Source organism: Dioscorea cayenensis, chromosome 3 (genome assembly GCF_009730915.1).
Source record: "Dioscorea cayenensis subsp. rotundata cultivar TDr96_F1 chromosome 3, TDr96_F1_v2_PseudoChromosome.rev07_lg8_w22 25.fasta, whole genome shotgun sequence".
Taxonomy (NCBI): Eukaryota; Viridiplantae; Streptophyta; class Magnoliopsida; order Dioscoreales; family Dioscoreaceae; genus Dioscorea; species Dioscorea cayenensis.
Genome location: NC_052473.1, coordinates 9,695,497 through 9,709,385, shown reverse-complemented (window position 1 = coordinate 9,709,385; position 13,889 = coordinate 9,695,497). Strand labels below are relative to the sequence as shown.

At 30.9% G+C, this 13,889-nt stretch overlaps 1 protein-coding gene across 1 annotated transcript; it reads right to left on the bottom strand.

The window, feature by feature from the left end:
- Positions 1-10,187: 10,187 nt before the first annotated feature.
- Positions 10,188-12,049, bottom strand: LOC120250074 (protein FAM50A-like). Its single transcript, XM_039258839.1, has 2 exons — positions 11,756-12,049; positions 10,188-10,343 (listed from the first exon to the last, which is right to left on the bottom strand). Exons 1-2 carry the CDS (start codon positions 12,047-12,049, stop codon positions 10,188-10,190), a joined length of 450 nt encoding a protein of 149 aa, XP_039114773.1.
- Between the last annotated feature and the right edge of the window lie 1,840 nt (positions 12,050-13,889).

The window sequence follows — 13,889 nt, the reverse complement described above, 5'->3', positions numbered from 1 at the left end:
CTTGGTGATACACGATCAGTAACACCATCCTCAGCAAAAAGTAACATGACCAAACTCCCCCCGTGATACAATCTGAAAATAAATAAATAAATAAATAAATTGATAAATATAAATCTTCAACTTTGGAAGAAGGGCATTATACAACTTAATCACATATCATATAGGGTTCCTTTTAGTTACCTGCAACGAAGCATCAATGCCTATATTTTGCAAAGTTAAGCTCTCAACATGTATATTCAATGTGTTTGGAAGAATATTTGAAATTGCCTAAGATGAAAAATTTTAATTGTATTGTATTTAAAAATTATGTGAAATACCATAACAAATATAAATGTTAAATACCAAACATTACCACACTTTCTTGAGTACAAAGTTCAACTTGTGTGGCATTTGGAGTTTGTGCATCTCCCTTTGTTTGTTTTTTCTGATAATTTAAAAATTAACGTTATAGCCAAGAAATTATTATAGAAGTGACAAAATTTAATGTAGAGTATGATTATCTTTCTTTTATTTCTAGTGATTATTTCTTCAACTTTTGACTTCTTTCTTTTTTATGGTGGTCGACCCTTACTTCACACTTTTAAAGGAGTTAGAAATTTTGTAGTTGAAGAGGTTGTTTGGTGTTGTTCATGATTTTCTTCCCACAAAACCAGTAGTAGAAGTTGCTCTGAATGACTCTCCCAAGAAATTGTATTATCCATCAGCTTCTCTATTGCCCCATCAACACATTTCATTAAAAAATTATATCTCTCCATGGATTGTATTCCAATTCAGAAACTTTAAAAAAATGAGCAAATAAGCTGTTGTATCGCACTTTCTACTCACAAGTTTCTATGTCACCATAGTAATTCATCAAATAAGTATGCATGCGCTTGATATCCTTTTCTCCAATAGGATAAAATATATTGAGATGGAATGTCTTTTACATTCCTTTTCATAAAAACCATGCATATATGCCTGCAAATAATTTCTCTAAACCCAAATAAACGGCATGAGCACTTGGTGTCAAATTCAATTTCATTATGAGAAACAATGAACACAACTTTTTTTTTCTAAGTCTGCCTTCTTTTCCTTTGAAAATATTTGTCACCTGAAAATGTTGATATTGGCTCATTTGAATTAACAAGTGTAAGATTACGATATAGTATTCCTCTCAATTCATCTTGAAATAACTTGAAATTTTCCATTTGTATAAGCTTATTGTACTTACCTCTCAAAATAACAATCTATTAACATTGGAAAGCACGTGTTAAAAAAAGAAAAATCAGCTTTGTTTTCCTTTTCGATCTTACTTTTCAATGCATTGTCATATTGCTCCACAAATTACTTTAATGATGTTGTAGGACAGCCATCAAAAAATCATTTATGTTCACTTTTTTTGAGTGGTAGACATTCCTGCCCAAAAAAACTCCTGTGACATAAACTAGAGCGCAACAATACCAATTTTGATATAAAAAAAATCAGCCATTCATTTTTTTTTCAATACTGTAGACTTTTATCATCTTCAACCAAATGTCTTTGAATTTTTTATTATCCACATTGCCTCATAAACAATGCTTTTCAAAATCTTCTTTATTGCCTTATACCCATTGAATCCTCCAAGCTTCTCAGGAACCTTCTTCATTATATGCCAAAGACAAAGCTGGTGATGAGAATTCGAAAAAATAATCTTAATCGCACCTTGAATTGTCATGCATTGATTAGTAATTATTGCCTTTGGGGCCTTACCGAACATACATTCTAACCATGTCTTAAATAGCTAAATATAAGTCGTCGTATCTTCCTTTGATAACAAACCACATCCAAATAATATGGTTTATCCATGATGGTTTACACCAACAAAAGGAGTAAAAGGCAGGTCATACTTATCTGTTAAGTATGTTGTGTCAAATGATACCACATCACCAAAAGTCTCGTAAGCTACTTTGGACCTTGCATTTGCCCAAAAAACATTTCTCAAATGACCTTCTTCATCCATATCAATCATATAAAAAAAAAATTGAATTTTTTTGGTGCATACGAGAGAAATAATTCTCAAGTGCTTCAGTGTCCCCAACTCCAAACCTAAGATGCCTTGCTTTTGTATTATAGTTCCTGCAGTCCTTCTTAGTGTATGCTAAGTTCTCATAACCGCCACTTTCAACAGCTAAAGAATGAAAATTCTTACTCAAACCTATACCCGCTTGATCATTTAATTCAAGCCCCCGCCACATATCCATCCATTTTTTTATTGCACTTTTGAAAACTAGATTTATGTGGATTAAGTGCATGATTATGCTCCAAATTAACATGGGATATAGTACATCATCAATGATTACCAATTGTAACATTGATCTTGGCTTGACAATTCATTTTGGTGGATACCATTGGGTTGAAAGCATTTTTTGCGGTGGATATCGTTTTGCCACCTCTTACACATGAAAGTGTGTAATATTTTAATTTTCATCTTCTCCCAATCTTGTGCTTTGTTTTGTATTGCCAAAACCTTCTTGCCGAGTAAACTCAATGTAGAGATTGTAAACTTCTTCTTTGGAATTAAGCATCATTCCTGCCTTTGGAACAACTTTGCCATGTAGTGAATCCTCTGGTTGTAATATTTTTTTCTTTCTCTTTCGTTAGTATTTCCAAACTAGAAGATCTAGCTTTTGCCCCATTTTTGCTCGGTTCAGAAGATACATGTTCCAATTCCACCATACTGTTCTTGATTTAGATCTATATTGATTAAAAAAATTATAAAATAAGTGTAGTATAATTAAATATACTATCATAACAATCAAAGAAGTATCATTAGATAATAAACAAACTAAAAGTGGCTTTGCCTGAATAAACACAAAAACAGAAATTATTCCTCTCAAATTGTCAAATTTGATAAATAAACAAGCAAGGCTTCAGCTTTCTTGATGCTATGGCTAAAAACAATCAATCCAAAGAAAATTCATAAGCAAGAAACTCTTCCATTCTTTGGCATTATGACAATCTGAGAGCCATTCATTGCAAGTTGATATTTTATTACTTACCTTCAAAATATTTTGCCTTTTTTGCGCCCTATCTTCCACCAAACCACAAATCCTACTATTAGTAGAAGAGCACCTACCACAGAGACTGGTATTATCTAGGGAAGGTCACTATCACTTGAACATTCAAAAGGCTATTAATCAGCAAAGGGCAAAACAAACACAAGAAGGAACATGGCTATAGCATCTAATAGAACCAATATGTAAAAACATAAACATTTTATACAATGGAACTAACTGACAACTCTACTCTGCAACATCAGAATGAAAGGCCAATCACTACAAGCAAACAGTCCAATGCCGATGGAGCTTTTCCGATGAACTACTTTCCATCAGTAATATTTTCTTTTATCAATGGAATTACCGACAAAATACCGATGGAGTTTTTTATTGTTGAAATTTTTAGAAGTGACCACATTACCAATGACAACATCGATAGATTTCCATCACTACATTACCCGCCATATTTTTCCCTTGGCGCCAAAGGATAACCGACACAATTTTTTTATTACTAACGACGGGATTTCATTGGTCTAATTTAATACTTTTACCGATGGATTGTTACCAACTGAAGTCCATTGGCATTGTATGGTTCATGCTAAATTTTTAGGGCTAAAGTTTAACCGACAAATATGTTAATGTTATTAGCAACGGAATTGAGTCGATATAAATTTCTTATAAGTACCGACGTATCAATCGAGACAAAATTCCATCAGTAATAAGTTTTAATATTACCAACAATAGTATACCGACAGAATTCCATCAGTATACTACGTTGGATATTTTTCTTGTAGTACTGACTTAGGATTACCGACGGAAGTTCGTCGGTATTTTAATAATACTTATTATCTAAAAATTATTTATATTAATTATTATTTATGTTAATAAATTATTATTTATATAACTTATTATAAAAAATAACTTTAAATAATTTTATGATAATAAAAAAATAATAATTTATTTATATCAATCATTAGTGTTAAATTAATATTTAAATTATAAAATATTAAGTTGAACAACTTTTTGTTTCCAGTTTTGATTTGATTAACTATATCTTAAAAATTAGTGTAAATTACTTTTTCAAATTTTTCATGAGGTGCGCCCTTTATTTTTGCGAGTAATTAATGGGGGCAATGCACATGAAACTTAATAGAGGTAAAATCATCAAAGTAAGTTTTTTCTTATCAACCTATTTATTTATTTATTTACTTTAATATTAGTTGGAGATTATATATTTATTAGTTTGAGCATGCGCAAAAAGACTAATGCACATTATGATCAATAAGAAGGTAAAAGGTTTTAATTGATAAATATTAAAAATTCAATTTTTTATTATCTTAAAATTTAAGAGATAAATTATTAGTTTGAAATAATATCCACCATTAATTGTCATGATCAATGGTGGAGATTGTCCATGGTAAAGAAACCTAACCCTCATCTCCCAAAACTTTCCTTAATCTCCAAGGCTGCCTCTTCAAACCTCTCTAGCCTCCTCCTACTCCTCCTCATCTGCGCCGGATCCCACACTCAGATTTGTCCACCCTCATTTGCATTGGTGCTGCCACCTCCTCCTCCTCCTCATCTGCGCCAGATCCCACTTTTAGATCTGTCCGTCCTTATCTGCGCTAGTGCCGTCGCCGCCGAATCCTGCTCTCTCTCTCGCTCTCACTCTTTGGATTTCAAAGCTGTGAATTCAGTTCGTCGGACGAGGAATCTGCAGCTCTGATCACTTCTGAAGGTTATTCAAATTAATCTCATTTCAATTGTTTTGTTTCTGTGACCGAGTTGGTTCTATGCCATTTGGCTTTAGAACATGTTTCCCCCTCTCTTTTTTATTTATAATTCTAAGTGCTTAATTTTGTAGAGCTTTTCATTCGAATTATATAAATTGCAAATGGGTTATTTAGAGCTTAAATTATTTATTTGTGTATGTATGTATAAAGTTATAAATGTTTTTTTTTCTTCTTCTTCAATTCGGATGTTCTGATCATCTTCCCCCCTATTTTGGTTTGAAATTTCAATTCTTTTCTTTCTTTTTGGATTGTTGGAGTTCTTTTTAATTCATCCAATTGTTTGATTTCTTGTTTTATTTCCTGAAATCTTGTTCTTCTTTTATCATAGGCCCTAGGTTGTTAATTCTATGATTTTGTGTTCTGATTGCTATGTTCCCTTTTTTTCTTTTTTTTTTCAGTCATTTCTTAGGAATTTTGGTGTTTTGATTCATAGTGTGTTTTTTTTTTCTGAATTAGAGTTTCTTTTTATATGTATGTTATTGTCATATGAATTTGATTCCTTTGTGTACAAAAATGAGCTATTTTTATCATTATAAATATCAAGTTGAGAGCTTGGATTGGTTATCTACTATACTAGGGTTTGTGAAATTGATGTTTGCTTTTGGGGCTTGTCATTGTTTGCTATAGATTGATTTGGAGGCTTAGATTGGATACTCAAAATGCATGTTCATTTTATCAAGAGTTACTTCATTTGATTTTGGCTCTTGGCCTATAACATGCATTTTTTTCTCGTTTGGAGATAAAGAAAGATGCATTCTCTGGCATTTCTTTTGCATGATTGTATCTTTTGAATTGAATGGACGTGCCTGTAATTTGTCATGTTTACTCATTAGATTCTATGGGTGAAACTAAAATGTAAGGAAGTCCTTGGTTCTGGGGCTAGATTAAATTTAAGAGGAAAGAGACTTTAGTTCTTCAAGATTTAGTAATGCCTGAGTATCTTAAATCTTACCAGATGTACCATTTGTGGTTTGCTACTTATCAGGAGATTTGGATTGATTTGTTTTGTTCATTCAACTGTAGACCAAGTTTAATTTTTTGCTTGAAGAAAGTCAATTCTTAGTGCTTCTACTTTGAGTGTGCTTACACATATTATGAATTTGAGTTTTTTTTTCTATTTTTAATTTTAATTTGGGATAAGATTCTATCTATTTTTTACTTTATTTTCCCGATAATATTTTTTTTATAAGCCATTTTGACTTATCTAAATTTTCATATTTATATTATAGTAATATTATATTAAATTTTTTGTATAATTTGAAGATATGAAATTTTGACATACACCCAATTTAATGAATCAAAGATAAGATTAATAACTTTTTTGTGCTTGTTTTTGCAGTGAACTTTTTGGGTTGGACCTTTCATTGGAACTGCAATTTATCACCGGATAGTGATTAAAGCAATGCCATTCAAGAGTAGGTCTTAAGCAAGAACTTATGAAGATGATGACGGGGTTTATTGTTGTTGTGTTCATCTTGTTTATAGTTGTGGTTTTCATGCCTTGTGTATCTTTGTTTCTAAACACTTGGGATTTGTTGTTGTGAATGATATAAACTATGAATAGATATATATATTTACAAATATAATAATAATAATATGTTTGATTGCATCATTTTAAAGATGACAACTTAATATATTTATTACTAAGATATATCTTAGTGTTTCACGGATTTATGTGTTTATGTGGTTATGAATGATAGGGATTTGTTTATTGTGTTATGGAAATGTGAATGTGTGTTAGGTGTCTATATAAGTATAGTTAACAAGTTTAACAAGTTTCATATTTGACTCTAGAGTCTAGACCAACCAAACTCTCCCCCTGTTCAAATCTTTCATAAATATATATAGATATATGATTGTTTTGTTGTTTATTTATTTATGTATTTTTTAACAATATTCTTTTTAGGAGTATTGTGAATGGAACCTTGAACATAACTGTAAAATCAAAAATGTGTTTGATAAGACTGGTAAAACACGATTAAGGGACATGCTAGCAGATGAGAGGATGAAGGCAGTGAAAGAAGTTGGTGCTACTAACATTAAAGAATGCAAAGGAATGGAAAAGGAGTGGATCACAAAGGATGTGTGGGATGCCCTCATTGATAATGAATGGGGAATGGATGCATGACAATCCAAATCAGGAAAAGCAAAGGCAAACCGCTTAACAAAGAAAGAAGGAAGTATTACAAAGCACACGGGCGGTTCACGACCTTTCGCTGTTTATAGTATCAAGTTAGTATGTATTTATATTTTATAAATATCCCTGTGATATCTTAATAGTACCCTATGATCCTTCTAAAGATGGGTTCCTACTTAAGGGTTATACTTCAAGGGTTAGCTTTCGCTCAACTTACCATGTACAAGGTAGTCTCATTAGCCGTAATACAATAATAATCCCTTAACTATATCATTATGAACAAGGTAGTCTCTAAACCATATATTACAATAAAATTTTCGTTGAACATGGCATGATTAGTGATAGTAATTTTCGTTGATGATGAGTACCAATTCACCTCAAGTTTCATAAAATCTACTTAAAATGCTTTATTAATCTTTGTTTGAACATGGCATGGTTAATGATAGTTATTATTTTATTACTTTATTATTTTTAATCTTTGTTTAATGTTTTATTTTATTATTTATTCTTATATTCAAATTTCTCAAATTTGAAACTCATGCATGCATGAACATTCTCCAAATGAAGACATAATTACTATATAACTTTTTTAAATAAAATGTGCATCTTATTCATTATAATATTTATATTTATTATGATTATAATAAATGAGTAAACTTGCATTGGCATTGACCATGAGTGCATTCTAGAAATAAGCGAGGAGCCACACACAACAATATTAAACTAATAAAGCTACCAAATAAATAAATACTTTATTTGTTTTGAAGAGAGGAATAAAATATTTGTTTTGTTTTCCCCATTGTTATGCAATAAGATCTGTTTGGATTTGTTGGTGGGCCTTGATGTTTTTGCATTATTCTGAGTTCAAATAAAATAAACGAAAGGTGAATGAATGAAAAAGACATGGACTGTGATGCTTTTGGGAAAGTGGAGCATTACTTAAATATTAGTTCATTTCACCTACTCCAACAAGAAAACCCAGCTCTTATTTATACTTGTTCTTGTTGCTATTACACCCAAAATGGCAGCAGAAAAAGAAAAATTAAAAAATACCTTACATATTTGTTTTTTTTTTTTTAACTTTGAAGTTTGTCTTTATTTTTATCATTCGAATCATTATAGAACTCAAGCTTTATACTTTTGTTGTTGAAAGGAGTTAGGTTTACGTTATAGCACTAGTACTATGCTGTTGTTATTTTTTTTTTTTCTCATTTTGAAATGAAGTGCTTTGTGTCTCTTTTGTTACATTATTAGTACTTATAATGAACAATCTATTTCTTTTATTTATGTCTTTCTACACTTTAAATTAAAATACAAGATGAGAAGTTAGGTAGGGAGGTAGGATATTTAGAAATTTTTCATGCTACAGACAAGCGCAAGGGTGGAGAGGGTGAATTTATAAACAACAAGTCAAGAGTTGTCAATGTAAGTGAATTTGAGTCATTTTTCATTTTTTTTAATTGTTATCATTAAAGTTTTTATTCACAAGTGTGATGGAAATGTTTGTTTCATATATACTTTCTTGGTTATAATGTTAATTTTTAGTTACCATTGTTTAAGTGTATTAGATGTTATTTGCATGAAACCATAAAAGTTAATGAGTTTTCCTTTTTATCGTTCATTTTTATTGAATGAGTTATAAATGTTAATATATACTTTTAAACATGTTATAGGAAAAGTATAATGCTACATTGACCGACAAATATGGTGATGATATCTCTTCCCATCCAAGTTTCGATGGTCAGTCATGGTATGATGCAATTGGGGGATTGAAGACTACACGCACAAGTGTATATTGTTTTGGGAGTAAGGTAGACTAGAGCAGTTGTTTAGTGCGGCATCTACATGTCCTTCCACATATGATTCAGCATGTGGACCTTCAACCTATCAACCTTTTGCAACAAATGAATATATGTTGCAAACCTAGCAACTTGAGGAGAAAGTCGAGAATTTAGAAAGTACAGTTCTTGATATTCAACAAGGTCAAGCAGGTTTACAAAGTGAATTGAATAAAATCTTGGAGTTGGTGAAAAGCGGTCATCCAACATTATTTTCTCAAGCAAGCCAATCGGGAATTAATGCAAGGGATGCCACTACCAGAGATGGTGGAGAAGATGCATAAATAGATTGAAATGGCCTTTAGAATGGTGTTGTTAACATTTGTTTTGTTGGAGTACCTTTAAAACTATTTTAATATTTTTGTTGATTGCTTGCAACTTTACAACTTCATATACTTTACATGTGTTGCTGGATTGTATTATGAATTTATGTTTTTTTTTGTAGTGATGAACAAGTGATTGTATTATGGTTTGTAGGATTGTTAAATGGATATGGTATTATGTTCATATTTATGCATAATACAGGTTTAATGTGTAAAATATGTATATACAATGAATTAATAATAGTATTCCCGATGGAAAAGTATATTATTTACTGACGGAATCGCAATTATTACCGACGGGGCAATTAATTTTTGGTGAATATAAAATATATTTACCGACGGAATTCCTAAATTTTAATATTTATTACTAACGAAAAAATACAATACCGACACAAATTATAGTAATGATATTATGCTTCACCGACTAGTAACAATATTTGCTCCAACAGAACTATAATTTTTACCGATGAATAGTATTTAATTAATATTTTTTACCGATAAAATACTTTCTACCAACGGAAAGCTTTCTTCACTGACATATTTTTCATTAAAAAATTATTTTTAGCGACGAAAAATAATACCTTTTACCGATAGAAATTTGCCATTTACCGAAAGAATTATCATTACTTAATATTTTTCACCAATGAAAAAAATACTTTTTACCTACCAAAACATTCAATTAACAACGAACAACACTGACAAAATGAATTAAATTTTTATATTTAAATAATTATTACCGAAGGAAATGTAATCATTACCAACCAAGGTAGTCAAATCAAGATTCGAATCGTGAATCGAAATTCTAAATTTATGAATCAAGAATCGAATTGAATCATAAGATTCGGTTCAACATTTCAAAATCATATATATATAACATGATTATACCAAAAAATAATAATAATAATAAATTCTAAGTCATGTATTAAACATAAAATATATAATTAAAAACAACTTAGTTCAAAACACTTATCCACCAATCAAGTTAATATTTTAAAAACTAAAAAACGCTCAAAAGCCCAAACTTAGTTGCTCAAACTATCAAATTATAAGTTTCATATCCATGATGCAATATCAACACTTATTCAAATTTGTAACCCTTCATCGTCATCATCGTCATCATCATCATCATCATCATCATCATCTTCTACCATAACATCTTCTTGCTCCTCTTCCTTTGTATTAGCTTCTTCATCATCTTCTGCCTCCTCTTCATCTACAAGGGCTTTCCTTTTCTTTGCCTATCAAGTTTTAAGTTTCTTGGTCCTATATAAAATACATTATACATTATATAAAATATTAGAATTCAATATTTTAAATAATGAATGCTTATGCATTTAGAGAGTGAGTTATTTACCTCGTTTTCTTTTGTTATTCGATCCAAGCCCTCCATCATCTTCAAAACATTCATTCATATCCATCCATGAATTGTCTTGGGGTAAACAAGCGTCTTCTACTTCGGTGATCCACTCATCATCTGACTACATATCACTCAAACAAATTGGATCATATGTTTCACCTCTTTTCTCCCTTTTTTCTTGTCTTAATTCAAGTTGAACGTTGTACTTGACAAACACAAGAGCATTTAATCTTTGTTGCTCCAAACAATTTCTCTTTTTGGAATGCACATGCTCAAATATACTCCAATTTATTTCGCATCCTGTGGTGCTACATGTAAGGCTTAGAACCCGAATGGCAAGATTTTGAAGCTCTTTGCATTCTTCCCCATAACTTTCCCACCATAAAGCTAGATTACATAAGATAGGTAGTTAGATTTTTTATTTTGGAAGAACTAAAACTAAAACAAAAATTCACAATCCATCTACAAAATTAAAAAAAAAATTACCAGGTTGCTTCTTTTCTCGCGTTAAAATAGCCATGCTCATGCCAAATAATCCCTCCGCTTTCTTAAACTTTTCTAATTGTTGATCAATTTTGATTCTTGTTGCAAGATCGGGATACATTTTCTCTATTGTTTTGTACAATCCCATTTTTACTTCCATGCCCGCATTGAAAGAATTACTATATTAGAACCTATAATATTATAAAATTCAATGCAATGCAAGTAAAAATTAGGCAAACTTGAAAATGAAAATTAACAAAATAACATTGTAAATTTACTTGGGATTGAGAAAATAGCCCGCCGCATGAAGTGGCCTATGGAGTTGCAAATCCCATCTTGTGTCAATAATATGTCAAATGCGTTCATATCTTGCCTTTTGGCAATTAAAATTTTGAGCCATTTGTTCTTTTGCTCTATCCATGGCTTCATATATGCAACCCATTGCAGGTTTTGCATCACCGTCCACAAGTCTTAAAACTTTAATGAGAGGACTTGCACAAACAATACTTAATAGATTTCCAAAACTTGTCATCCAATAATAAGATTGCGTCTACTTTCTTTGCCTCCATCTTAGAAGAATAAGAACATCTAGCCCACTCTTCCGATGCAAACATTGCCCTAAGAGCAAGTTTAGAGTCATCAATATTTTTCAAAGTGAGAAATGATGTAGCAAATCTTGTAACCCCCGACCTCTTCAATTCTTTCTTCTTGGAGTACTTTCTAAACATGTTAAGAACCCAAACATGTCGATAGATGTAAACACACACTTCCTTTGTTTTTTTTATAGCATCTCTAAAAATTGGCAATCACCATGTCATTCAAAATCAGATTATTGCAATGTGCAGCACAAGGAGACAAAAATAATTTTGTCCTATTCTGCATTAACAAATCACCAACATCCACATAAGCAAAAGCACTATCAATCACCACATGCACAACATTTTCCTCCCCAATTTCCTCCACAATTGAATCAAGCAACTCAAACAACTTCTGAGCATCTTTTACTACATCTAAGGTATCGATAGATTTAAGGAAAACAGTTCCACTCGGGCTATTAACCAAAAAAATTAGTGAGAGATCTATTTTTCCGATCGCTCCATCCATCAGACATCAAAGTACAACCTGTCCTTTTCCACTCCTTTTTATACTTCTCCATCATTGAGTTCACATTATCAACTTCTTTTTTCAAAAATGAAACTCTAGCTTCATGATAGGAAGGAAGTTTTAACCCTCTCCCATATTCACCAACCATCTCCATCATTGAAGAAAATAGTGGACTTTTTGCCAAAGTAAAGGGCAAAGCATGCCCATACAAAAATCTGCAAATGCTCTGGACAACCGGTACTCTTTTTTTAACCATTACATTTATAGTTTGTTGCTTGACTCCCTTCTCTTTGATGATAAAGGCATCCATAGCTTTTCCTTTTCCTTTTCCTCCTACACATTGAACATCTTCTTCCACTTGTCCTTGAAAGCATTCATTCCCATCTAAATTTTTTTGACTTTCCATTTCCTTTAAAAGCTTGGTATAATTTTCTCTCACATTCTAGACATTGTTTGCAAGGAGCAACGTTATCATGAATGCCGGCTAAATGATGTTTCATTCGAATTATCCCTCCCCACTCTTCAAGTCCACAATAATTGCATTTCAAATGCATTCTATTATCTCCAATTCGAGAGCAATGTTCCCAAGTCAGATCAATTTTCTTAGTTTGAGATCCTTTTTTAAGCATGGAAGACATTTTCAAGTATTAGGCAAACCTATAAATATTTTAAAAACACATTAGTTATTTCAAAAATAGTTAAGATTTAAAAATAATGAAATAATATTAAATTATGTTAAAGATTAGTTTTTTAATTAAAAAAGATTTCTTCTATAACAAGATTTAAAATTAAAAAAAAACATTACCTTTTAAAACAAATTTAAAGATTAATTAAATAAAAACTAATTTAAAGAACTTTTAAATAACTAAAATAGTCAATTGTATATATTATAATAAAGATTTTTTTTTTTTTAAAAAAAAAGAAGAATAGCAAGAAAGATGAAGAGATGATGAAAAATACCTTCTATTGAGGATGTTGGAATAAAACCACAAATTTCTCCTTAGTCCTTTCTCTTTCTATGCTTCTTTCTCTTTTTAGTCTTCCTTTTGCTTTGATTTTTTTCCTTCATCTATGCTTTTTTCTCTGTTTAGTCTTCCTTTTGAATTTTTTTTTTTTTTAATTTTGGTATCTAGATCGTCGGGCTCTTCGTTTTCTACAAGGGCAAATTTGTCATTTTCTTTTTTTAAAAGGACTGATTTGTATTTTTCTTTTTAAAATTCAAAATTCAGGAAATCAATAATTGAAATCATTGATCTTCTCGATTCATGTCGATTCGACCGATTCAAAACTGACTCAAATGATTCATTCATGATTCTGGATTAATTTCGATTCTTCTATAAGATTCGAACTGTTACGGATGGAAAATGATATGAATCGTACGATTCTAACTACAGTGTTACCAACACATAGTTCAATCGGTAATTATTTATTTTTACCGACAGAATTTATTATTACCGACGGAAGAGCATTACCAACATGAGATTTAGTGACGGATTATTTCCGACCAACTTTCCGTCAGTAATGGTATCTATAGACTGAATGTCTACTATTACTGACAAAAATTTCTCTCGGTATTGGACTATTTTCTTGTAGTGAATCTAGCTAGTATTATCATAGCTCTCTGACAATCAAATTTAAATCTAACAAATCCAAATGAAATTGTGCTATGATAGAAGAAGAAACAAAACAAAATGCAACTTAATTTTTTTATCAATTAAAAACCAAGTAAAGATTGAAAATTTACTTTTTCTCACATTATACCTGAAAAAAGAAATTGGTCTGATACATATTCCAAAAAAGGAGCTAGAATAACGAATGAAGCAACCAACAAAAAGCGTCT